The 26920-nt window shown below is 46.6% G+C and overlaps 1 protein-coding gene across 3 annotated transcripts in view; it reads right to left on the bottom strand.

Moving 5' to 3' along the window:
• The window catches only part of LOC142291291 (sushi, von Willebrand factor type A, EGF and pentraxin domain-containing protein 1-like), a 344209-nt gene that overhangs the window by 187904 nt on the left and 129385 nt on the right, over nt 1-26920 (bottom strand). For all 3 annotated transcript variants that reach the window (XM_075335715.1, XM_075335716.1, XM_075335717.1), the window contains one exon: nt 1623-1699. In XM_075335715.1, coding sequence (XP_075191830.1) covers nt 1623-1699 — 77 coding nt within the window. The remainder of the gene's footprint in view (nt 1-1622; nt 1700-26920) is intronic.

Here is a 26920-nt window from a genome sequence, read left to right as displayed (position 1 = left end):
TGTCAAACTCATTTGATGCTGTTGATGCTTTTGACTGTCGCATCTAAGAGGTTACACTGTAGGTATTGGAGATAACTATAATACCAGCAGTGTAACAGTGCCCCCCTCTAGGAGCAATATCATAAGTACTATAGGCAGTAATCAGAAGATCATTATGATTTATGTAAATACTAGCTGTAGTACCCGGCGTTGCCCGGGATAGTAACTGTCTCTGTCTCTCTACCAGTCTCTCTCTTTCTGTCTCTTTCCCTGTCTGTCTCTTTCCCTGTCTCTGTGTGTCTGTGTCTATATCTCTGTGTCTCTGTGTCTATCTGTCTCTGTATCAGTCTCTGTGTCTCTCTATCTCTGTCTGTCTCTCTTTATCTCTGTCTGTCTGTCTCTTTCTATCTCTGTGTCTGTCTCTGTCTCTCTCTATTTGTCTGTCTCCATCTCTCTTTGCCCATCTGTCTCTTTGCCTGTCTGTCACTTTCCTCGTCTGTCTCTTTCCCAGTCTGTCTTTGTCTGTCTTTGTCTGTCTCTCTGTCTGTCTCTTTCCCTGTCTGATTGTATCTCTCTTTCTCTTTTCTTGTTTGTCTCTATCTCTCTGTCTCTTTCCCAGGTCTGTGTCTTTCTTAGGTCTGTTTCTTTCTCAGTCTGTCTGTCTCTATCTCTCTCTCTTTCCTGGCTGTCTCTCTGTCTCTTTCCCTAGCTGTCTCTCTCTGTCTCTTTCACCGTCTGTCTCTGTCTCTTTCCCCGTCTGTCTCTCTCTCTTTCCCCGTCTGTCTCTCTTTCTTTCCCTGTCTGTCTCTCTCTCTTTCCCCGTCTGTCTCTGTCTCATTCCCTGTCTGTCTCTTTCCCTGTCTGCCTGCCTCTTTCCGTCTGTCTGTGTGTTTCTGTCTGCCTCTGTCTGTCTCTTTCCCTGTCTCTCTCTCCCTGTCTCTTTCCCTGTCTGTCTCACTCTCTATCTTTCCCTATCTGTCTGTCTTTTTCCCTGTCTGTGCCTATGTCTCTCTCCCTGTCTGTCTCTTTCTGTATCTCTCCATCTGTCTCCCCATCGAAATCATATTACCTCACACATAAGCTTCTTATACTATGAATGTCTTTTGTTCCTATACTGCTATTAATAACCTGCAGCTCGCAGCTCCATTGACTTTATTGGAGGCAGTTTTTAGGAAAGTAACTGTAAAGTGCGGGGTTAAATTTTTCCATCAAAACATAGTCTATGGCGTTCCCTGAGTCACATGGGGTGTATGTGCAAAAGTTCGTTAATGTACATGTGACGGTACTGATTCCTTTAGCAGACACACACACACACACACACACACACATATACACAGACACATATACTCAGTTTTATATATTAGATAATGATGGACATTTTATTACATCTTAGTAAGTGTCTCCCGGGCATTACTCAATCTAGGAAATTTCCTGAGGTTTGAACAATAGATCTTTCCTATTCTCTCCCTACTCATCATTGACAACTTTACATTGCTTTCCCCAATCCATTTAGTGAGGAGCCATTGCCTCTTTGTTTTAGCAATCAGGGTTGACGTTTCTCGTTTGTTAAACTAGTAGGTACACTTTATAACAATTCCCCTTCCTTTACACACTTACAAATGAACACTTATTTATTACTATACCTTCACATTCAGGAATGGGCAAACTCCAAGATCCATCTGACAGACAGGTTCTGTAGTTGATGTTTTTGAACTTGTACCTAAAAATGGTAACGGAGACAATTAACTTTCAACTAGTAAACCATTGTTACAAACAATAACATTAATGGGAACCTTTCACATTATACAAATAGTCATTTCTGTTACAGAGCAGAAGAGCCTAAGCACATTTATGTACAATTTTGTAAGAAGTTTTACTATCACTTTTATTACAATAAAATTATCTGAATCATTGCTTTTTCTCTGCCGAATAGTCATGTCATCAGTCCCAGTTAGTAGCTGACAGGTATCTGAGAATGCATAGTCAAACAGGCTTGCTGCCAATCATTGAATAGGACTAGACACATGATATTCAGAGAATTCAAGATGAATGAAGTTGAATGACAGCACTCATCAGTACATGAACAATTCTTACCCATTTTTAATGTGGGAACTTCTGGATTTTTCATTTTATATCTGACATAATAGTGGAAGCTTTATTTTCTTGTGGAGGATGAAACAGGAGAGTTATTGTTGGGGAATCTTGTGGAAGAACAGTATGGAGGTGGTGAGGGGACAATATGGGGAAGTGTGAAGGGACAATATGAGGGAGAACTATGTGTCGACAGTGTGGGGGAAAAGTGTAAGGGAATATTATAGGGGAATTGTGAAGAGACAGTATGGGAGAAAAGCCTAAGAGAACAGTATAAGGGAGAAGTGTGCAGGGACAGTAAGAAGAAGAAGTATAAGGGGACACCATGGGGAAAACTGTAAATGGACAGTATGGGGGGAATAGTGTGAGCAGACAGGATAGAGGAATAATTTTTGGAGACAGTATAGGGAAAAATGTATGATGGGACAGTCCGGGGGTGAAAAGTGTGAGGACACATTGTAGGCGAAGTGTCACAGAACAGTATTGTGCAGTACGGGGAAATAAATGTATGAGGGAACAGTATTGAGAATATTGTGAGGAGATTGTATGGGAAGGAAAGTGTGAGGGGATCGTGTGGGAGGAGTGTAAGGGCACAGTTTTGGGGTGCATACTTTGAGGGCATCATATAGTGAATACTAAACCTATTTTGGATACTAAAGTAGATATTTTGCCAAAACCAATTTCTTACTACTTTTATATAAAATCATATAATTTTATTAATATCAATTTCACGTACATAACATACATTTAAAAGCAAGATGAAGATAGAGGAAGGATTGTCTATCCCTACCACTGTTCCTTCCTCACTACGGGGGTCGGCGTCCTAAAGTGAAGATGCCCCCGTTCAAACGACGGCTATCCCTGGGTTTTGCCCTCCCTAATGGTAACCGTGATCCCTCTCAGATGGAAACAACCCCTACAGTAGTAAAACCACAGTGCCCGAGGGCATTTCTTGAATTGAGTTCTATAAGAAATGTTACTTACCTTTTATTGGGCATTTCTTGAATTCTCATTAAGTGTGACTCATCTGTCTACCTCTAACTGAGCACATTGACCTATGTAGAAGTTTGACTCATTTATACCCTTAGTTGAGCACATAGACATATGGAACATCTGACGACTTTCCTATGCCCCGTATCCCTACTCGTCTGAGTGGTGATACAGACAAATTAGCCACTGCGGACTGAGCACCTCTTCCTCACTGTGGTGTTACTACTGTAGGGGTTGTTTCCATCTGAGAGGGATCACGGTTACCATTAGGGAGGGCAAAACCCAGGGATAGCCGTCGTTTGAACGGGGGCGTCTTCACTTTAGGACGCCGACCCCCGTAGTGAGGAAGGAACAGTGGTAGGGATAGACAATCCTTCCTCTATCTTCATCTTGCTTTTAAATGTATGTTATGTACGTGAAATTGATATTAATAAAATTATATGATTTTATATAAAAGTAGTAAGAAATTGGTTTTGGCATCATATAGTGAAGAAACGTGTGAGAGGACAGTAGCGAAGGAAAACATGTGAAGAGACAGGATGGATGAAAGGTACGAGTGGACATAATGGTGGAAAAGTGCACAGAGACTAGTTAGTGTGGGAGGCAGTATAGAGACAGAGTAGCATTAGGGGAAGAGTATGAGAGCACAGTACAGAGACAAAAGAGTATGCAGCAGGGGGAGTGTGAGAAGGGAAAGGTTAGGACAGTATTGAGGCCAAGTACGATTAGAGGGATAGTGTGTGTGTGTGTGTGTGTGTGTGTGTGTGTGTGTGTGTGTGGTCATGTTTTGCGCAGGGTGCTAAGTAAAGGGGAAAATATTGAGGGGAACAATATGGCCAGATATTTTTTTTAAGGAGCATTATCATTACACTAGTATTTTTAAGGGCACTGTGTCAGGATGTGCTGCAGAAGATTGGAGAAGAGAGAATCCAGCTGTGGATATGAAAAGTCATCATAGAATCTGGATAAGATGGAGAATAAAAGAAAGGGAACAACTCCAATCAGAGACATCTACAGTGTAAGTTATGAATATATGTTAGTCCCCATCTATAACCATTTGTTCTGTCTGATGGGAAAGCACCTTAATAAGCCTATTAAAACATAAATCCTCAGAAGGATGAAAAAGGTACATGAAAATCCCAAGTATATAATTAAAACATATTTTAATTAGTGATGAGCGAGCATGCTTGTAACTACTCGGTACTCGCACGAGTAGCGCTGTACTCGGGCTGCTCGGCGGGGACCGAGTAATCTCGCGATACTCGTGCTGTACTCGTGGTCTTCATTTCTGCATGTTGGCGCTCTTTTGAGAGCCAGCCCTCATGCAGGGATTGGCTGGCAGACCACTGCAATGCCACAGCCCTGTTAGTTGTGGAATTGCAGTGATTGGCCGGCCTGCACAGCGTGACCGAGCCTTTATACCGGCCGGCGCGCTGTGCTCTGCTCACAGCTATCCAGACAGTCAGTGCAGGGAGAGTGTCGCTGATTCAGGGAAAGCTTTGCGGCCCTTTATAGCTTTTTCAGTTGCAGGGCTGCAAACAGTGTGACCAAAAGTCCTTCTCAGGACTATTCTAGTTGTATACAGGCAGGCAGGGTATAGCCAGGTCGGAGTACAGTAGCAGAGTCCTTCTCAGGACTATTGTTGCTATAAACAGGCAGGGTATAGCCAGGTCTGAATACAGGCTAGTGACCAGAAGAGTCCTTGTCAGGACTATTGTACCAGTATACAGGCAGGCAGGCAGGCAGGGTATATATAGCCATTCCTAGTGGTGACCGTATACCAGCCTTCATCATATCTGGGGCTGGTGTACACAGTGTAAAACAGTCCAGATAGTGTCTGACTTGTCTGTAATTGTCGCTCCCCAAAAAAACCTGTTAGGTTCTTATTGCGTCCGTGCTTGGTTTTTAAAACCGCACGTGTGTGCCTGTTGGTGGCAGCGTACAGGTGCACTTGTGTGCAATTTCCACAAACTTTGATATAACGCACAAGTAGTGAATATACACGTCAGCAGTGCACAGCATTGCAAAATGCGCAAGGGCATTGGCAAGGAACAAGGAAGTGGACGTGATGGTGGTGCAGGCAGAGGCCGAGGTCGTGGGCAAGCTCTAATTTCGCCACAACAAAGGGCCACATCTAGGCGCTCGCACGTCCTGTCCCAAATTCTTGGGGACCGCAGCAGTACACCGCTCTTGAACCAAGACCAGTGTCAACAGGTTGTTAGTTGGATAGCAGATAATGCTTCCAGTCAGATTGGCACCACCACAAACACTCTGTCTTCCACACGGTCAAGTGTCAGTAGCCGTGATACTGCACCGCACATTTCTGAACCTGATCCTCCTTCCTACCACCAGGCTGAGTACACGTCCTCCTCGGACATTAATGATCCCACACTTGGACACTCGGAAGAGCTGTTCACGTTTCCATTCACACATTCTGGCCTCTCGCCAGCTCATATTGAAGTGGGTCATGAGGAGATCGTCTGTACAGATGGCCAAATATTTGAGCAGCCACGTTCTCACGAAGTTGGCAACGTGTCTCAACAAGTGGTGGACGATGATGAGACACAATTGTCAGGAAGTCAGGAGGAGGAGCAGGGTGCGGAAGAGGAAGACGACGTGGTGGATGATCCAGTAACTGACCCAACCTGGCAGGAGGATATGCAGAGCGAGGACAGCAGTGCACAGGGGGAGGGAGGCGTAGCATCACAACAGGCAGTAAGAAGCAGGGTGGTGGCCCCAGGCAGAAGTCAGGCAACCGTTCCCCGGAACAACACGACGACACAAGGTGCCTGTACAAATGTTAGGTCTTCCCGAGTCTGGCAGTTTTTTAAGTTGGATCCAGATGATTCAAAAAAGGCCATTTGCAACACCTGCCGTGCCAGCATCAGCAGGGGTACCAAAACTAGCAGCCTGACCACCACCAGCATGATCAGGCACATGTCAGCCAAGCACCCGACTTTGTGGGAAGTTCAACAGAGTCGAGGAGCAGTGCTTGCTGATGTCACTGCTACGTCTTCGCTGGTTGTGCATGCGAGCCAATCCCCTGTCCATGCTGCCTGCGAACAAGCCTCCTCCACTCCTGCACCTGCAGTTGCCTACGCAGAAAGAACACCATCATCAAGCACGTCCTTGTCCCAGCGCAGCGTTCAGTTATCCATTCAGCAAACCTTTGAACGCAGGCGCAAATACACTGCCAACACCCCACATGCCACAGTTCTAAATGCTAACATTTCGCGACTGCTTGCGCTGGAAATGTTGCCTTTTAGGCTGGTGGAGACAGAAGCATTCCGTGACCTGATGGCGGCAGCTGTCCCACGTTACTCGGTCCCCAGCCGCCACTATTTCTCCCGGTGTGCCGTCCCCGCGTTGCATAACCACGTGTCACAAAACATCACACGTGCCCTGAACAACGCTGTTTCACCCAAGGTCCACCTAACCACAGACACGTGGACAAGTGCTTGTGGGCAAGGCCGCTACATCTCGTTGACGGCACACTGGGTTAATATTGTGGAAGCTGGGACCCAGTCTGAGCGAGGGACAAAACACGTCCTTCCCACACCAAGGTTTGCAGGCCCTACCTCAGTCAGGGTTTCACCCACACTCTACAGCTCCGGAATGTCATGCTCTTCAGCCTCCTCCTCCTCCTGCGCATCCTCATCCACTGTACCCTCCACACCAGTCACAAGCTGGAAGCACTGCAGCACTGCCTCGGCGAAGCGGCAACAGGCTGTGCTGAAGCTAATATGCATAGGTGACAAACCCCACAATGCAGAAGAGCTGTGGACAGCTCTGAAACAGCAGGCAGATCACTGGCTCACACCTCTGAACCTAAAGCCAGGAAAGGTCGTGTGTGACAATGGCCGGAACCTGGTGGCGGCTTTGAGGCGAGGCCAGCTGACACATGTTCCATGCGTGGCCCATGTTCTCAACCTCGTGGTTCAGCGGTTTCTAAAGTCATACCCAGAGCTGTCTGATCTGCTGGTAAAAGTTCGCCGCCTGTCTGCACATTTTCGAAAGTCACCTACTGCTTCAGCCGGCCTTGCCGGCTTTCAGCGCAGTTTGCATCTTCCGGCTCACAGACTGGTGTGTGATGTCCCCACGCGTTGGAATTCAACTCTGCACATGTTGGTCAGGATATGTGAGCAGAAGAGGGCAGTTGTTGAGTACCTGCATCACCTAAGCCGTCGGGAAATGGGTCAAACTCCACACATAACACCTGAGGAGTGGAGATGGATGTCAGACCTATGTACCATCCTCCAAAACTTTGAGGACTCCACCAAGATGGTGAGTGGTGATGACGCCATTATTAGCGTCACCATACCGCTACTCTGCCTTCTAAAACGGTCTCTGCTGAAAAACAGATGTATTCCATCTGTATAGATTTTGGCGTTTGGTGACTGTTCACATTGGGTCATCAGGCTTTGTCCACAGGCTATATATATACTTCATGCAGCATTTGCTTGGACCTGTCCCGCCCACAACCGTGACTCAGTCATGGGTACGGGACTGCAATAGACCAGGTGAGTGCTGCTGAGAGCAGTTCTGTTATTCATGTGTGAGGCCGCATGGCACATTTTATAAAAATATTTTAGTGTAGGACTGCTTCAAATGAGATTTGCCGTGACGTGGCGAAGCAGCTCAAGAAATTGCAATTTTTTGCCAAAAATCTCAAAAAAAATTTTTTATAATGCAGTTTGGAATATTTGATGCCTTAGTGCACATTGGTGCTGGCTCTTTGTTGTTTCTTTGTTGAATTGGTCGGTGGTTGACCTCCACCTTGCTACGCACCCCAATTTGGGATGTATTCCATCTGTATAGATTTTGGCGTTTGGTGACTGTTCACATTGGGTCATCAGGCTTTGTCCACAGGCTATATATATACTTCATGCAGCATTTGCTTGGACCTGTCCCGCCCACAACCGTGACTCAGTCATGGGTACGGGACTGCAATAGACCAGGTGAGTGCTGCTGAGAGCAGTTCTGTTATTCATGTGTGAGGCCGCATGGCACATTTTATAAAAATATTTTAGTGTAGGACTGCTTCAAATGAGATTTGCCGTGACGTGGCGAAGCAGCTCAAGAAATTGCAATTTTTTGCCAAAAATCTCAAAAAAAATTTTTTATAATGCAGTTTGGAATATTTGATGCCTTAGTGCACATTGGTGCTGGCTCTTTGTTGTTTCTTTGTTGAATTGGTCGGTGGTTGACCTCCACCTTGCTACGCACCCCAATTTGGGATGTATTCCATCTGTATAGATTTTGGCGTTTGGTGACTGTTCACATTGGGTCATCAGGCTTTGTCCACAGGCTATATATATACTTCATGCAGCATTTGCTTGGACCTGTCCCGCCCACAACCGTGACTCAGTCATGGGTACGGGACTGCAATAGACCAGGTGAGTGCTGCTGAGAGCAGTTCTGTTATTCATGTGTGAGGCCGCATGGCACATTTTATAAAAATATTTTAGTGTAGGACTGCTTCAAATGAGATTTGCCGTGACGTGGCGAAGCAGCTCAAGAAATTGCAATTTTTTGCCAAAAATCTCAAAAAAAATTTTTTATAATGCAGTTTGGAATATTTGATGTCTTAGTGCACATTGGTGCTGGCTCTTTGTTGTTTCTTTGTTGAATTGGTCGGTGGTTGACCTCCACCTTGCTACGCACCCCAATTTGGGATGTATTCCATCTGTATAGATTTTGGCGTTTGGTGACTGTTCACATTGGGTCATCAGGCTTTGTCCACAGGCTATATATATACTTCATGCAGCATTTGCTTGGACCTGTCCCGCCCACAACCGTGACTCAGTCATGGGTACGGGACTGCAATAGACCAGGTGAGTGCTGCTGAGAGCAGTTCTGTTATTCATGTGTGAGGCCGCATGGCACATTTTAGAAAAATATTTTAGTGTAGGACTGCTTCAAATGAGATTTGCCGTGACGTGGCGAAGCAGCTCAAGAAATTGCAATTTTTTGCCAAAAATCTCAAAAAAAATTTTTTATAATGCAGTTTGGAATATTTGATGCCTTAGTGCACATTGGTGCTGGCTCTTTGTTGTTTCTTTGTTGAATTGGTCGGTGGTTGACCTCCACCTTGCTACGCACCCCAATTTGGGATGTATTCCATCTGTATAGATTTTGGCGTTTGGTGACTGTTCACATTGGGTCATCAGGCTTTGTCCACAGGCTATATATATACTTCATGCAGCATTTGCTTGGACCTGTCCCGCCCACAACCGTGACTCAGTCATGGGTACGGGACTGCAATAGACCAGGTGAGTGCTGCTGAGAGCAGTTCTGTTATTCATGTGTGAGGCCGCATGGCACATTTTATAAAAATATTTTAGTGTAGGACTGCTTCAAATGAGATTTGCCGTGACGTGGCGAAGCAGCTCAAGAAATTGCAATTTTTTGCCAAAAATCTCAAAAAAAATTTTTTATAATGCAGTTTGGAATATTTGATGCCTTAGTGCACATTGGTGCTGGCTCTTTGTTGTTTCTTTGTTGAATTGGTCGGTGGTTGACCTCCACCTTGCTACGCACCCCAATTTGGGATGTATTCCATCTGTATAGATTTTGGCGTTTGGTGACTGTTCACATTGGGTCATCAGGCTTTGTCCACAGGCTATATATATACTTCATGCAGCATTTGCTTGGACCTGTCCCGCCCACAACCGTGACTCAGTCATGGGTACGGGACTGCAATAGACCAGGTGAGTGCTGCTGAGAGCAGTTCTGTTATTCATGTGTGAGGCCGCATGGCACATTTTATAAAAATATTTTAGTGTAGGACTGCTTCAAATGAGATTTGCCGTGACGTGGCGAAGCAGCTCAAGAAATTGCAATTTTTTGCCAAAAATCTCAAAAAAAAATTTTTTATAATGCAGTTTGGAATATTTGATGCCTTAGTGCACATTGGTGCTGGCTCTTTGTTGTTTCTTTGAAAAACAAACATGATGCATTGCAGGCGGAGCGCGATGAGTTGCAGCAAGAAACAGTAGTGGGTGTGGGTGATGATAACACACAGCCCAGCCTCGTCTCATCACAACGTGCAGTGGAGGACTATGACGAGGAGGAGGATGAAGACATGGAGCAACTCTCCGGCCAAATTGAGGATATGACATGCACACCAGTCATATCCTCGGTTCAGCGTGGCTGGCCAGAGGACAGGGTAGATGAGGAGGAGGAGGAGGAGGAGGAGGAGGAGGACAGCATGTTCAGTCATCTTGTTGGTCAGGCTACTGAAGTCCTGGCTGTTAAGAGTCTGGCGCACATGGCTGACTTTATGGTAAGCTGCCTGTCTCGTGACCCTCGCGTTAAGAACATCTTGGCCGACAATCATTACTGGTTGGTAACACTGTTAGACCCACGCTACAAGGAGAACTTTTTGTCTCTTATTCCCGTGGAGGAGAGGTCAACCAAAATGCAGCAGTTCCGGAAGGCCATAGTCACGGAAGTAGGCAAAGCATTCCCCTCACAAAACGCTAGCGGCATAGGTCATGAATCAGTGGACAACCGAGGCGTACAGCCGAGAGAGGCACAAGTCCAATCCGCCAGAGGTAGGGGAACAGTCTTTAAGATGTGGGACAGTTTTCTCAGCCCCTCACGTACCACAGCCCCTGAGGTGCGGGGTAGTGCCACAAGAAATCCTAAGTTTGCCCAGATGCTGAAGGAGTACCTTGCAGATCGAACAACTGTACTCCGACATTCCTCTGTGCCTTACAATTATTGGGTATCCAAGCTGGACACGTGGCATGAATTGGCTCTCTACGCCTTGGAAGTCCTGGCCTGCCCTGCTGCTAGCGTTTTGTCAGAGCGTGTTTTTAGTGCCGCAGGTGGAATCATTACAGATAAACGCACCCGCCTGTCAACTGAAAATGCTGACAGGCTGACTCTGATCAAGATGAACAAGGGTTGGATTGGGCCAGACTTCACCATACCACCAGCAAATGAGAGCGGAATTTAAAGTTTGCCATGTACCTCCACTCACCCATGGGTACACACTTCTGGACTTTGGATAATCGCTGGACTGCTCCTCCTTCTCCTCATGCGCCACCATGATGATGACCGTTACAAATTGCAATACTTAGGCCTTTGTTTCAGGTATACCCCGAGTGGTAAATTTTTTCGCCCATTCTTTGCAGAATGGACATTACAACGACAGGAGACCCGCTCCTTTGCAATGGGAACAATGTTTTGAGGCCCTCATGCACGTCTCTACCCAGGGACAATGTGGAGCCTCCCAATTTTTGGCTGCCCTGCCTAAGGGCTATACTATAATACACCCACTTCCTGACAATGGACACTTAATGTTTTGAGGCCCTCATGCACGTCTCTACCCAGGGACAACGTGGAGCCTCCCAATTTTTGGCTGCCCTGCCTAAGGGCTATACTATAATACACCCACTTCCTGACAATGGACACTTAATGTTTTGAGGCCCTCATGCACGTCTCTACCCAGGGACAACGTGGAGCCTCCCAATTTTTGGCTGCCCTGCCTAAGGGCTATACTATAATACACCCACTTCCTGACAATGGACACTTAATGTTTTGAGGCCCTCATGCACGTCTCTACCCAGGGACAGCGTGGAGCCTCCCAATTTTTGGCTGCCCTGCCTAAGGGCTATACTACAATAGACCCACTTCCTTCCAATGGGCACTTCAGGTTTACAGGCCATCATGCACGTCTCTATCCAGGGACAATGTGGAGCCTCCCAATTCTTGGCTGCACTGCCTAACGGCTATACTATAATACACCCACTTCCTGACAATGGACACTTAATGTTTTGAGGCCCTCATGCACGTCTCTACCCAGGGACAACGTGGAGCCTCCCAATTTTTGGCTGCCCTGCCTAAGGGCTATACTACAATAGACCCACTTCCTTCCAATGGGCACTTCAGGTTTACAGGCCATCATGCACGTCTCTATCCAGGGACAATGTGGAGCCTCCCAATTTTTGGCTGCCCTGCCTAAGGGCTATACTATAATACACCCACTTCCTGACAATGGACACTTAATGTTTTGAGGCCCTCATGCACGTCTCTACCCAGGGACAACGTGGAGCCTCCCAATTTTTGGCTGCCCTGCCTAAGGGCTATACTACAATAGACCCACTTCCTTCCAATGGGCACTTCAGGTTTACAGGCCATCATGCACGTCTCTATCCAGGGACAATGTGGAGCCTCCCAATTTTTGGCTGCCCTGCCTAAGGGCTATACTATAATACACCCACTTCCTGACAATGGACACTTAATGTTTTGAGGCCCTCATGCACGTCTCTACCCAGGGACAACGTAGAGCCTCCCAATTTTTGGCTGCCCTGCCTAAGGGCTATACTATAATACACCCACTTCCTTACAATGGGCACTTCAGGTTTACAGGCCATCATGCACGTCTCTATCCAGGGACAACGTGGAGCCTCCCAATTTTTGGCTGCCCTGCCTAAGGGCTATACTACAATAGACCCACTTCCTTCCAATGGGCACTTCAGGTTTACAGGCCATCATGCACGTCTCTATCCAGGGACAACGTGGAGCCTCCCAATTTTTGGCTGCCCTGCCTAAGGGCTATACTACAATAGACCCACTTCCTTCCAATGGGCACTTCAGGTTTACAGGCCCTCATGCACGTCTCTACCCAGGGACAACGTGGAGCCTCCCAATTTTTGGCTGCCCTGCCTAAGGGCTATACTACAATAGACCCACTTCCTTCCAATGGGCACTTCAGGTTTACAGGCCCTCATGCACGTCTCTACCCAGGGACAATGTGGAGCCTCCCAATTTTTGGCTGCCCTGCCTAAGGGCTATACTACAATAGACCCACTTCCTTCCAATGGGCACTTCAGGTTTACAGGCCATCATGCACGTCTCTATCCAGGGACAACGTGGAGCCTCCCAATTTTTGGCTGCCCTGCCTAAGGGCTATACTACAATAGACCCACTTCCTTACAATGGGCACTTCAGGTTTACAGGCCATCATGCACGTCTCTATCCAGGGACAACGTGGAGCCTCCCAATTTTTGGCTGCCCTGCCTAAGGGCTATACTACAATAGACCCACTTCCTTACAATGGGCACTTCAGGTTTACAGGCCATCATGCACGTCTCTATCCAGGGACAACGTGGAGCCTCCCAATTTTTGGCTGCCCTGCCTAAGGGCTATACTACAATAGACCCACTTCCTTCCAATGGGCACTTCAGGTTTACAGGCCATCATGCACGTCTCTATCCAGGGACAACGTGGAGCCTCCCAATTTTTGGCTGCCCTGCCTAAGGGCTATACTACAATAGACCCACTTCCTTCCAATGGGCACTTCAGGTTTACAGGCCATCATGCACGTCTCTATCCAGGGACAATGTAGAGCCTCCCAATTTTTGGCTGCCCTGCCTAAGAGCTATACTATAATACTCCCACTTCCTTCCAATGGGCACTTCAGGTTTACAGGCCCTCATGCACGTCTCTATCCAGGGACAACGTGGAGCCTCCCAATTTTTGGCTGCTTTGCCTAAGGGCTATACTACAATAGACCCACTTCCTTACAATGGGCACTTCAGGTTTACAGGCCATCATGCACGTCTGTATGCAGGGGCATTGGTGAACCTCACAATTTTGGACTGCCCTGGCAAAGGAAAATACTACAAAGACTCACTTCCTCAAAATGGGCACATTAGACTCAAGAGGCCTTCATGTACATCTCTTCTCAGGGACATCGGAGTGCCACACAATGTTTTCACGTAAAATCTTTCATGTATTAATCTCAAAAAGTAACATACACCAGCTCTATCTCACTATTGGGTATGTGCCCTTAACATTTCCGCCATGAAAAGTCATTTTGGGGTCATTTTGGAAGGTTTTATGGTGAGTCCGTAAAAATGGCGTAAAACGCGGACAAAATTGTTCACAGCTGTGACTTTTCAGTGATAAATGCTTCAAGGGGTCTTCCCCATGCTGTTGCCATGTCATTTGAGCACTCTTCTGAGACTTTTGTGACATTTTTAGGGTTTCTCCATGCTGCCGGGGGGTCATTTCACAAAAATACTCGGGTCTCCCATAGGATAACATTGGGCTCGTTGCTAGGGCCGAGTACACGAGTATCTTGGGAGGCTCGGCCCGAGCTTCGAGCACCCGAGCTTTTTAGTACTCGCTCATCGCTAATTTTAATAAGAAGAATTAAAATACAAGCATATATAAAATTAGGCAAGGTATCCTCACAAACAGGGGCACCAACAATCAAATGTAACAAGATGTTTTTGAGTTTGTTGAAATTATAATGATGAAGAAAAATTTGGAATTTAATTTAGTTGGTCATTCCTGGGCATTACAGATAATATACTATTTGCACATTTATTGTTTATAGGGTAATTGATGTTATGGACACTATCTAGTTTGTATACAACAAGAACCTCACTGTAAACCTTACTTTTATCCATCATCTATCTAGCCTAATAGTTATCTTTCCTTCATTCTGACACTTCTTTATTAGTGATGGGCCAGCACTAAAATTCTTGGGTGCTCGTTACACGAGTCAAGCAGTATCTAATGCTCGGGTGCTCGTCTTGAGTAATGAGCATAATGGACGTCAATGAGAAACTCAACCATTTTTCCAGTAGACCCATCAGGAAGTGAGCTGGAAATTGCTGAAATGTAATGGGAACAGCAAGGAGAAGATGCCTAGACAGACACACACGTGGTCAAATTGTTGGTACTCCTCATTTAATGAAAGAAAAACCCACAATGGTCACAGAAATAACTTGAATCTGACAAAAGTAATAATAAATAAAAAAAATCTATGAAAATGAACAAATGAAAGTCAGTCATTGCTTTTCAGCTTCCACAGAATTTTTAAAAATATAAAACTCATGAAATAGGCCTGGACAGAAATGATGGTACCCCTGAAATTAATGTGACAAAAGGGACATGTTAAATCAAGGTGTGTCCACTATTTAGCATCACAGGTGCCTACAATCTTGTAATCAGTCAGTGGGCCTCTATATAGGGCTACAGATAATCACTGTGCTGTTTGGTGACATGGTGTGTACCACACTCAACATGGACAAGAGGAAGCGAAGGAAAAAACTCTCTCAGGAGATTAGAAAGAAAATTATAGACAAGCATGTTAAAGGTAAAGGTTATAAGACCATCTCCAAGCAGCTTGATGTTCCTGTGACTACAGTTGCACATATTATTCAAAAATTCAAGATCCATGGGACAGTAGCCAACCTCCCTGGACGTAGCCGCAGGAGGAAAATTGATGACAAATGAAAGACGGATAATATGAATGGTAACAAAAAAGCCCAGAAAAACTTCTAAAGAGATTAAAGGTGAACTTCAAGCTCAAGGGACATGTGTCAGATTGCACCCTCCGTCATTGTTTGAGCCAAAGTGGACTTCATGGGAGACAGCCAAGGGGGACACCATTGTTAAAAAAAACCCATAAAAAAGCCAGACTGGAATTTTCTAAACTACATGTTGATAATCCACAAAGCTTCTGGGAGAGTGATCTATTGACAGATGAGACAAAAATTGAACTTTTTGGCAAGGCACATCAGCTTGGTGTTCACAGACGAAAAAATGAAGCATATCAAGAAAAGAACACTGTCCCTACTGTGAAACATAGAGGAGGCTCTGTTATTTTCTGGGGCTGTTTTGCTGCATCTGGCACAGGGTGTCTTGAATCTGTGGAGTGTACAATGAAATCTCAAGACTATCAAGAGATTCTAGAGAGAAATGTGCTGCCGAATGTGAGAAAGTTTGGTCTAAGTTATAGATCATGAGTCTTGCAACACAATAATGACCCAAAACACACAGCTATAAACACCCAAGAATTACTAAGAGAAAAACACTGGACTATTCTGAAGTGGCCTTCTATGAGCCCTGACCTAAATCCGCATGTCCACGTGCTCCTCACGGCAACATGTCCGTTTTCTGCCGGCGGCACGTGTGTCACACAGACCACACACCAATGTGATCCGTGTGACATCAGTGTGACACGTACCGGAGAAAACACAGATGACATAACAAAAAAATTGTTATACTTATCTGTCTCCGGCACTGCTGTCTCTGCCTCTGTGGTTACTTCCAGGCCTGCTCATTAAGCTCATTTCATATTTAGTGCACTCAGCGCGGACCTGGAAGTAACAGCAGCGCCCCAGACAGCAGTAGCAGAGACAGGTAACTATACCAACTCATGCTGTCTTTGTGATATCTGGATGTCACACAGCCAGCACAGGGACAACACACATAAAACACACGCACATGGATACATGCACAAACATATGCACCTTCACAATGGACTGTGCACAACGTTAGTGTTTTCCATGGACGTTTGAAGAAGGTCGTAAACATAAAAGCGCTACAAAACATATAATGCTGCACACTAAAATGCGAATAATGAATAAGTGAACTCTGGTACTGCATTACTGCTATAGGAGTATTTGAAAAAAAAAAAAGAGATATTTAGCATATGTATTGGCCAATACATGTGAAACTGGTCACCACGGCAAGGTAATCTCTGTATACCGGGAACCTAACATGAAATGCCACTATCTCGATTAAAAACCTCTATATCTAGGCAGCTAGACAAAAACCTAACTGGAATGCCACTATCTGGGTTAAAACCTCCATGACTGGGCAGCTAGACTCCTGCTATAAAGGGTAGTGAACAGAGTTGAGCGCGGTTCTAGGTTCGAGGTTCTCCAGTTCTAGGCTCGAGTGATTTTGGGGGCTGTTCGAGATCGAACTAGAACTCGAGCTTTTTGCAAAAGCTCGATAGTTCTAGATACGTTCGAGAACGGTTCTAGCAGCAAAAAGCAGGGCTTTTTACAGCTACAGTGTGCAGGAGCCATCGCTGGCAGCCTGCCAGAAGCTGGTAACCAAGATAAACATCGGGTATCCAACCAAAGTGCTTTGGTTAGTAACCCGATGTTTATCCTAGTTACGTGCAGGAAGCCCACACTTCCCCGCTCAGCTCACTCCACCCCCTCCTGCCCGCGGCATGTACACACGTACACACACACACACACACACACACTCACATACACACACACACACACACACACACACACAAACATGGTCCCGCTCGGCTTACCTGCGGTGATGAAGTCCCGCCATCTCGACCTCAACACTGTCACTGTCCTCCATGGTCGCCGCTTGTCACATCACCTTCTCTCGCTTCCGACCCGAGACTGACTAGCGGTGAAGTCACGGGCCTCTCGCGATACTTGGCTGTGAAGGCGGCGGTCATTGAACTCAGTGACAGGGGCTGTCAGTGTGCTGGAGATCAGCGCAGGTAATGTACCTCACTGACAGCAGCACTTATCATGCCCTGCAGTGACCTGGGCTGACCCATTGATGTTAGCTCAGGTCACTGCACTGCTCTCCCAGCCAATGGGGAACATCCTGCTCTTCATTGACTGGGACAGTGTGGATCGTCATGGCAACCCCTTGGATTACACCAGACCTGGATTTGTTTTTCATTCTAATAAATTGGTTAAAGAGGGAATGTTTTGGGAAGTGTTTTTTCAAATAAAAATGTGTTTGTCGTCTATTTTTTTTATTACTGACTGGGTTGGTGATGTCGGGTATCTGATAGACGCCTGACCTCACCAACCCCAGGGCTTGATGCCAGGTGACATTACACATCTGGTATTAACCCCATATATTACCCCGTTTGCCACCGCACCAGGGCGCGGGATGAGCTGGGGCGAAGCACCAGGATTGGCGCATCTAATGGATGCGCCACTTCTGGGGCGGCTGCGGCCTGCTATTTTTAGGCTGGGGAGAGTCCAATAACCATGGACCTCCCTAGTCTGAGAATATCAGGCCCCAGCTGTCTGCTTTACCTTGGCTGGTGATCCAATTTTGGGGGACCCCTACGTGTTTTTTTTTTTAAATTATTTATTTAATTTAAAATAACAGCGTGGGGTGCCCTCAGTTTTGGATTACCAGCCAAGGTGAGGTTGCCAGCTGTGGACTGCAGGCTGCAGCCGTCAGCTTTACCCTAGCTGGCTACAAAACTAGGGGGAACCCTACGTCATTTTTTTTTCATTTTTTTGGCTAAATACAAAGCTAAGCACCCCTTAGTGCCACATGAAAGGCACCAAAGGGTGCTCCACTTTTTCTCCACTTTTTCTCCACTTTTTCTCCATTTTGTCTCCACTTTTTCTACATTTTTTTCTACACTTTTTCTACACTTTTTCTCCATTTTTTTCTCCACTTTTTCTACATTTTTTCTACATTTTTTCTACACTTTTTCTCCATTTTTTTTCTCCATTTTTTCTCCACTTTTTCTCCACTTTTTCTCCACTTTTTCTCCACTTTTTCTCCACTTTTTTCTCCACTTTTTCTCCACTTTTTCTCCACTTTTTCTCCACTTTTTCTCCGTTCTTTTTCTATGGTCAGTCTACCCATTAGCTCTGCCATGCATACTGTAGCTCTACACCTACTGCACATGTTACTTTATGATTGACATCTCTTTCGTACCAGAGCTGTCTAAGCCTACTCTGACCCCATATTTGTCATTACTATATTGTCCTTGTACTGTATTATGACATTTGTATCATGTGTTTCATTTCTTGCTGTGTTGCAATTTTTTTGCTGCATCCCAATTGTACCTTTACATTGTTCGAGTTTATGTTATTGTTCTCTCACTCTTATGTGATACTGATTATTGTCATTTTTCATGATTACAAGCAGATAAGTCCAATCTGACGAAGGCTCAGGCCGAAACGTCATTTGTAACTTGTTTTGGACAAAAACATATATGCTTATGAAAACATTTTTTTCTTAATACGGACCAATAAAGAGTGATTTTGCATTACTATCCGTTGTGACTTACTGACTTAGTCTGGGAGATTTAGAGTGCCGAGGTTACTCACTAATTTTATCTATTATTACCTCTGAGCACCTATATACCAGTGAGCAGAGCTTCCTCTACAGTAGTTCTCCTTATTAGGCATGCCCTTACCTCATGAGCAGGGCATTGCAGCTTTGGTAGCAACCATTACGACATGGACTCTGCTGCTGTGGACCCGGGGAGAGTGAGTGCAGATTCATTGCACCCACACTCCTCACATGAAGGGTCCGCACTCCTAGAAAATGGGGGATACGTTCCCTGAGTGTCTCCCCCCCATATTCTAGACGGTCCAGAGTCGTCGTGGGACCCCTTTATTTTTTTTCTTACAATAAATTGGTGAAAGAGGAAATGTTTTGGGGACTGTTTTTTCAAATAAATTTCTTTTGTCGATTTTTTTTTTTTGTTAGTACTGACAGTTTATGATGTTGGGTATCTAATAGACGCCATGACATCACAAACTGCTGGGCTTGATCTCAGGTGACTTTACAGCTAGTATCAACCCGATTTATTACCCCGTTTGCCACTGCACCAGGGCACGGGATGAGCTGGGGTGAAGCGCCAGGATTGGCGCATCTAGTGGATGCGCCACGTCTGGGGTGCCTGCGGCCTGCTATTTTTAGGCTGTGAAGGCCCAATAACTATGGACCTTCCCACCCTGAGAATACCAGACCACAGCTGTCCGCTTTACCTTGGCTGGTGATCCAATTTGGGGGGGACCCTACTTTTATTGTGTAATTATTAATATTTATAAAATAATTATAAAAAAGAGCCTGAGGGGACCTCCACATTGGATCCCCAACCACAGTAAAGCTGCCAACTGTGGTTTTCAGGCTACAGCCGTCTGCTTTACTTTAGCTGGCTATCAAAAATGGGGGGACCCAACGTCATTTTTTTTTTAACTATTTTTTAAATAGAAAAAATTAATGGGCTTCCCTGTATTTTGATTGCCAACCAAGGTAACGGCAGGCAGATGGGGGTGGCAACCTATAGTTGTCTGCTTTATCTGCTGAGAATCAAAAATACCGCGGAGCGCTACGTCATTTTTTTAAAGATTTATTTTTACAGCACTGTGATGTCCAGCAATCAAAATACAGGGAAGCCCATTTTATTTTTAGTTATTTAAATAAATAATTAAAAAAAATATATATGGGCTCCCGCTGCATTTTTTGTATTGCTAGCTAAGGGTAATCCAAGCAGCTACTGGCTGCTAACCCCCACTGCTTGGTGTTACCTTCACTGGCAATGGAAAATCCAGGGAAGCATTTTTTATTTTTTTTGCCAAAAAACTACAAAAAAAGGACGTGAGCTTCGCCATATTTTTGTATGCTAGCCAGGTATAGCAGGCAGGTGCTGGAAGAGTTGGATACAGCGCCAGAAGATGGCGCTTCTATGAAAGTGCCATTTTCTGAGGCGGCTGCAGACTGCAATTCGCAGCAGTGGGGCCCAGAAAGCTCAGGCCAACCTGTGCTGCGGATTCCAATCCCCAGCTGCCTAGTTGTACCTGGCTGGACACAAAAATGGGGCGAAGCCTACGTCATTTGTTTTCTAATTATTTCATGAAATTCATGAAATAATAAAAAAAGGGCTTCCCTTTATTTTTCAAGCTATGAAGAAAAAGACATGGATCGCACATCCCAAAAATACAATGATCTAAAGCCGCTAGGCAAAAAATTAAATAGAACATGAGGTTCTTTTGTTACCATTCTGATCAGATTGTATTAAGCCCACTGCCACGTCACGGCAAACCTCTTGAGTGGGTCCCTAACCTGACCCTTTTTTTGTGCGGCACCGTGCACCAACAACCGCTGCAGCGACAAAACGCCAACAGGGCGGGTGACCTGGTGCCTCACAGCACCGATGCTGCAAGGCGAAGCCCCCAAGGCTCCAGGCCGCGCCGCCCCATTGACACGACACCACCACAACGGCAGCCACCACACAGCACCAGCACACAGTGAGAGGAGCTGTACACTCACCTCCCACTGGCTCCCATATGTGAACTGGGAGCAAAAAGAAGGCTGAACCCTCTTGCAGTCTCCTGCTGATTAAAAACAACTGTGCCAAATGGGGAGAGTGCAGATCCAAGCAAAAAAAGAGGGGGATAGACTGTTATATAATAAGCTATGAAGAAAAAGACATGGATCGCACATCCCAAAAATACAATGATCTAAAGCCGCTAGGCAAAAAATTAAATAGAACATGAGGTTCTTTTGTTACCATTCTGATCAGATTGTATTAAGCCCACTGCCACGTCACGGCAAACCTCTTGAGTGGGTCCCTAACCTGACCCTTTTTTTGTGCGGCACCGTGCACCAACAACCGCTGCAGCGACAAAACGCCAACAGGGCGGGCGACCTGGTGCCTCACAGCACCCATGCTGCAAGGCGAAGCCCCCAAGGCTCCAGGCCGCGCCGCCCCATTGACACGACACCACCACAACGGCAGCCACCACACAGCACCAGCACACAGTGAGAGGAGCTGTACACTCACCTCCCACTGGCTCCCATATGTGAACTGGGAGCAAAAAGAAGGCTGACCCCTCTTGCAGTCTCCTGCTGATTAAAAACACCTGTGCCAAATGGGGAGAGTGCAGATCCAAGCAAAAAAAGAGGGGGATAGACTGTTATATAACAAGCTATGAAGAAAAAGACATGGATCGCACATCCCAAAATTCCCTTTATTTTTGGTTCCCAGCCGGGTACAAATAGGCAACTGGGGGTTGGGGGCAGCCGTACCTGCCTGCTGTACCTGGCTAGCATACAAAAATATGGCGAAGCCCACATAATTTTTTCAGGGGGCAAAAAACTTCTGCATACAGTCCTGGATGGAGTATGCTGAGCCTTGCAGTTCTGCAGCTGCTGTCTGTCTGTATGGAGAAGAGCAGACAGCAGCTGCAGAACTACAAGGCTCAGCATACTCCATCCAGGACTGTATGCAGAAGTTTTTTGCCCACCAAAAAAATGACGTGGGCTTCGCCATATTTTTGTATGCTAGCCAGGTACAGCAGGCAGCCACGGGCTGCCTCCAACCCCCAGTTGCCTATTTGTACCTGGCTGGGAACCAAAAATATAGGGAAGCCCATTTTTTTTTAATTATTTCACTTATTTCATGAAATAATTAAAAAACAAATGACGTGGGCTTCGCCCCATTTTTGTGTCCAGCCGGGTACAACTAGGCAGCTGGGGATTGGAATCCGCAGCACAGGTTAGCCCGAGGTTTCTGGGCGCCTCTGCTGCGGATTTCAGTCCGCAGCCGTCCCAGAAAATGGCGCTCTCATAGAAGCGCCATTATCTGGCGCTGTATCCAACTCTTCCAACAGCCCTGGAGCCGGGTGGCTTGTTGGGTAATCATGAGTTAATACTGGCTTTGTTTTACTAGCCAGTATTAAGCCAGAGATTCTTAATGTCAGGCACATTTGACCCGGCCATTAAGAATCTCCAATAAAGGGTTAAAAAAAAGACACCACACAGAGAAAAAATACTTTAATAGAAATAAATACACAGACACATTAGAGACTCCATCTTTATTACCCCCTGTCAGCCCTCCACGATCCTGCTCTTCTGTCTTCTTTCTTTCTAGTGTAGTAGTAGTGACGATTGTAGTGAGGATGAGGTTCACCAGCCCATCACTTGGGGCTGGGGAACCTCATCCTCACTACAATCCTCACTACAATCGGGAAGCAGCGTGCAGCCTTCACTCCGTGAGTGATCAGTGCTGGCTGTCAGCGGTAACAGCGGTAACGCTGACAGACGCGTTACCATAGCAACGGTGCTCTCGGAGCTGCGGTTAGCGGTGACATCACCGCTAACTGCGTTGCTATGGCAACGGTGATCTCCGTTAATGACCGGCTGTGTCAGCCGGTCCCTAACGGAACGGGGAGTCGACCGTGTGCTAGAGCATGTCGCCGGTACACGGCGATACACATATGTGCACCGTGTACCGGAGAGATGCACTCGCAGGTCCTACATGACGCGTCATAGTCATGTGACCAGTCTGTAGCCAATGAGATAATAGCCACGTGACTGGTCACATGGCTATTTTGACGTCACGATAGGTCCTGCATCTCTGCTGGCAGTGCCGGTCACCAGGAGGATTCAGCGATCATCGGATGGAATAGCGGCAGGAGACAGAGTGCAGAAGGGATCGCGGGGACCGGTAAGTGTTATGGCAATGTTTATTAACTGTTTGTGTACATTTATAATGCATTTTTATGTGTTTGTGATTGCCTCCCATTATAGCCTATAGGTTCGAGTTTGGTTCGTCGAACGTTCGACGAACCGAACTCGAACGGGACCTCCGTTCGGCGAACCGACCTCGAGCCGAACCGGAACCGGTTCGCTCATCTCTAGTAGTGAACACAGCCTGGTTATAGGTCAGACTGCTCAATCAGAAAGAGATGCACTATAAATATACAAAAATACTGACCCGCACATCCAAGCAGTGTGAACAGGTGCTAGCCGAAAACACATTATAACTACAAAACATATATGTCTGCACAATAAAACGCTAATAATGAATAAGGGAACCCTGGGACTGCATTACTGCTATAGGAGTATTTGGAAAAAAAAGCAATATTTAGCATATGTATTGCATTTTCACCATGGCAATGCAACCCAGCTAGTGTCATTCCACTTGGGTTTTTGTCTAGCTGCCCAGACATGGAGGTTTTTAATCCAGATAGTGACATTTCAAGTTATGATCCCGGTTTACCTTGCCGTGGTATCGGGCGCACATGCATTGGCTAATACATATGCTAAATATGAAGAAGAAGCCATAAATGGAAATGTAAAGACTAGAGCTCCTCCAAGTGTCCCAAGTGTGGGGTCACTTGTCTCCTTAAACTCGTTATGGTGGCAGGAAGGAGGATCAGGGTGAGGACTGGACCATGTGGAAGATAGGGCGGTGCTGATAAAAAGACTGGAAGCATTATATGCCACCCTGCTCACAACCTGCTCCCACTATTTTGGCTTCAACAGTAGTGTCTTTCCCTGTAACATGAGACTGGAAGCTAAATGTAGATGAAAAGTGTGTTTGCTGTGTTCCTGTAGCAGGCCCAGTTTTCCCTGGCTCATGTCATCTACTTCCATGTCGTTTACTGCAGACCTTGAGCATTATAAATTATATACGCAGCTTACAGAGATATTGTCAGGGAATAAAATATATTTTTTAGCTAGCAGCATCACTCTGTCTAAGTCTACAATGCCTGTCTACAGGCTTGTAATACACAATGCCTATGACAGAATCTCAATTCAAAATTGATTACAACCTAAGAGCAGTATTATTAGATAATTAAAATGATTTTTTAGCTAGCAACAGCAGCACGCTGTGTAAGACTTGAATCACTGCATACAGGCCTGAAATACACAATCCCTACTCAAGAATTTCAATCCAAAATTATTAATTAGCAGCTGCACGGTCTGTAAAGCTAGAATCCCTGCCTACATGCTTCTGTACCACCCCGCGCTCGGCCGAAGCCGAGCCGCTCGGGTCCGGGCTCGTTTCTGGTGGGTGGCTCGAGCTCCTCCCGGACCCAGGGGGGTCACGTCACTCTGAAAGGGGTTTGGCGCTATGTGAGGGGTGGTGTTCGGTGGAGAGGTCCTTGGCCGGGGCCGCGGCTGTTTGGGGGATTAAGTTCGTGACGCCACCCACGGGTTGTGGTAAATGGATGGACACCACCGCTGCTGTTGACTAGACTCCCGGGGACGGTGTTGCACAGCTTGGTGTTGACCCCTCCGTGGGTAGGGGGATGATGGTCCCGGGGGCCCGAGGGAGGTGCTGAGGCGGGGGGAATGGATGTGGGCTGGTGTGTCGGTACGGTGCAGCGCGGTGAGCGGCCCGAAGGAACTGTTGTACTCACTATTACAGACACGCTGGAGTCTCTGGTAAACCAAACAAGATGGTGGACGGTGCCCGCAGCCGGTTGCACTTCTCCCTTTTTCAGGTTGGTGGTTTCCGCCTTTCTCCTGCACCTTATTTTTGGTAGAAATGATGAAACCTATGCCTGAGCAATGGTAGTCCGCTCCCCAGCCTTGTGTGTGCCGGTAGAGCCCGTTTGCCCGCAGACGCTGGCCCGTGGGATCTCGATGCCTGGGCGGTGGCTTTCTATCCCTATGGTTGGGCTGTTGTCTTCAGTCGGGTCTTAGGTGGGAAAGGACCTAAAGTCCAGTCCTCAACCAGTGGATTCAACTAGGTCCAGTGGTTTCTGGGCCTCGTACTGGGTCTGAGCACCCCTCTTGGTGCTCCGGTTTCCAATCGGTTCCCCGGTTCGGTATCGGCGGGCCAACACCCAATCCCGGTCCCTTACGGTTCCACCGGCTGTAATCCCAGCTCCTGCAGGCAGCCACCACCGTCTGCCTCCTTGCCAGAGGTGACTGGGCTCCAACCCAGACACCTGGTGTTAGACTGTGGCAGACCTGGACATAGGTCTGCACTTGAACTCCACTCCACTTCACTGTCAAAACTAATCTAATCTGTTTTTCCTGCCTCAGGGCCTGTGTACTCCTCAGTGGGCGTGGCTAACCACCTGGCTCCGCCCCCTGGTATGAACATCAAACCCTGAGGGAGGTGACAAGATTTTGTAGGTTGACTGCTGTCACTTTATTAAGGGGGGGAGGTGTTTGGGTAAGGGCCTACCTGTTACTACCTGGCTAGTCCAGGGCGTCACATTCCCCCTTGGTTTAATGCAGACTGTCCGCGGGCTGCCCGTCCACCACCGGTTTATTTTTGTTGCTTTTAACTGAAAGAAATAGATAAAACATTTACAAGCACAATAAACTTTGTACAATTCAAGCATATTTTTAAATCTTCCCTTAAGCTGGTGTCACACTAAACGACAGCGACAACGACGTCGCTGTTACGTCACCATTTTCGGTGACGTAACAGCGACCTTGTAAGTCGCTGTTATGATCGCTGCTTAGCTGTCAAACACAGCAGAAGCAGCGATCATAAGGTCGCTGTGCTACATGTTCAGAGAGCAGGGAGCCGCGCTTAGCGCTGGCTCCTTGCTCTCCTGCAGCACACATCGGGTTAATTAACCCGATGTGTGCTGCAGCTACATGTCACAGTTCAGAGAGCAGGGAGCCGCGCTTAGCGCTGGCTCCTTGCTCTCCTGCAGCACACATCGGGTTAATTAACCCGATGTGTGCTGCAGCTACATGTCACAGTGCAGAGAGCAGGGAGCCGCGCGCACTGCTTAGCGCTGGCTCCTTGCTCTCTTTGCTACAGTATACATCGGGTTAATTACCCGATGCGTACTGCAGCCACATGTCACAGTGCAGGAGCCGGCGCTGGCAGCAAGAGCGGAGGCTGGTAACCAGCGTAAACATCGGGTAACTAGGGAAAGGTCTTCCCTTGGTTACCCGATGTTTACGCTGGTTACAGCTTACCGCAGCTGCCAGTGCCGGCTCCTGATCGCTTCATTTCGTCGCTCTCTCGCTGTCACACACAGCGATGTGTGTGTCACAGCGGGAGAGTGACGACCAAAAAATGAAGCTGGACATTCAGCAACGACCGGCGACCTCACAGCAGGGGCCAGGTCGTTACTGGATGTCACACACAGCGACAGCGACGGGACGTCATTTTTTTAAAGATTTATTTTTACAGCACTGTGATGTCCAGCAATCAAAATACAGGGAAGCCCATTTTATTTTTAGTTATTTAAATAAATAATTAAAAAAAATATATATGGGCTCCCGCTGCATTTTTTGTATTGCTAGCTAAGGGTAATCCAAGCAGCTACTGGCTGCTAACCCCCACTGCTTGGTGTTACCTTCACTGGCAATGGAAAATCCAGGGAAGCATTTTTTATTTTTTTTGCCAAAAAACTACAAAAAAAGGACGTGAGCTTCGCCATATTTTTGTATGCTAGCCAGGTATAGCAGGCAGGTGCTGGAAGAGTTGGATACAGCGCCAGAAGATGGCGCTTCTATGAAAGTGCCATTTTCTGAGGCGGCTGCAGACTGCAATTCGCAGCAGTGGGGCCCAGAAAGCTCAGGCCAACCTGTGCTGCGGATT

This window comes from Anomaloglossus baeobatrachus, chromosome 2, assembly GCF_048569485.1.
Source record: "Anomaloglossus baeobatrachus isolate aAnoBae1 chromosome 2, aAnoBae1.hap1, whole genome shotgun sequence".
NCBI classification, from domain to species: domain Eukaryota; kingdom Metazoa; phylum Chordata; class Amphibia; order Anura; family Aromobatidae; genus Anomaloglossus; species Anomaloglossus baeobatrachus.
This window is presented reverse-complemented; position numbering and strand designations above follow the sequence as displayed.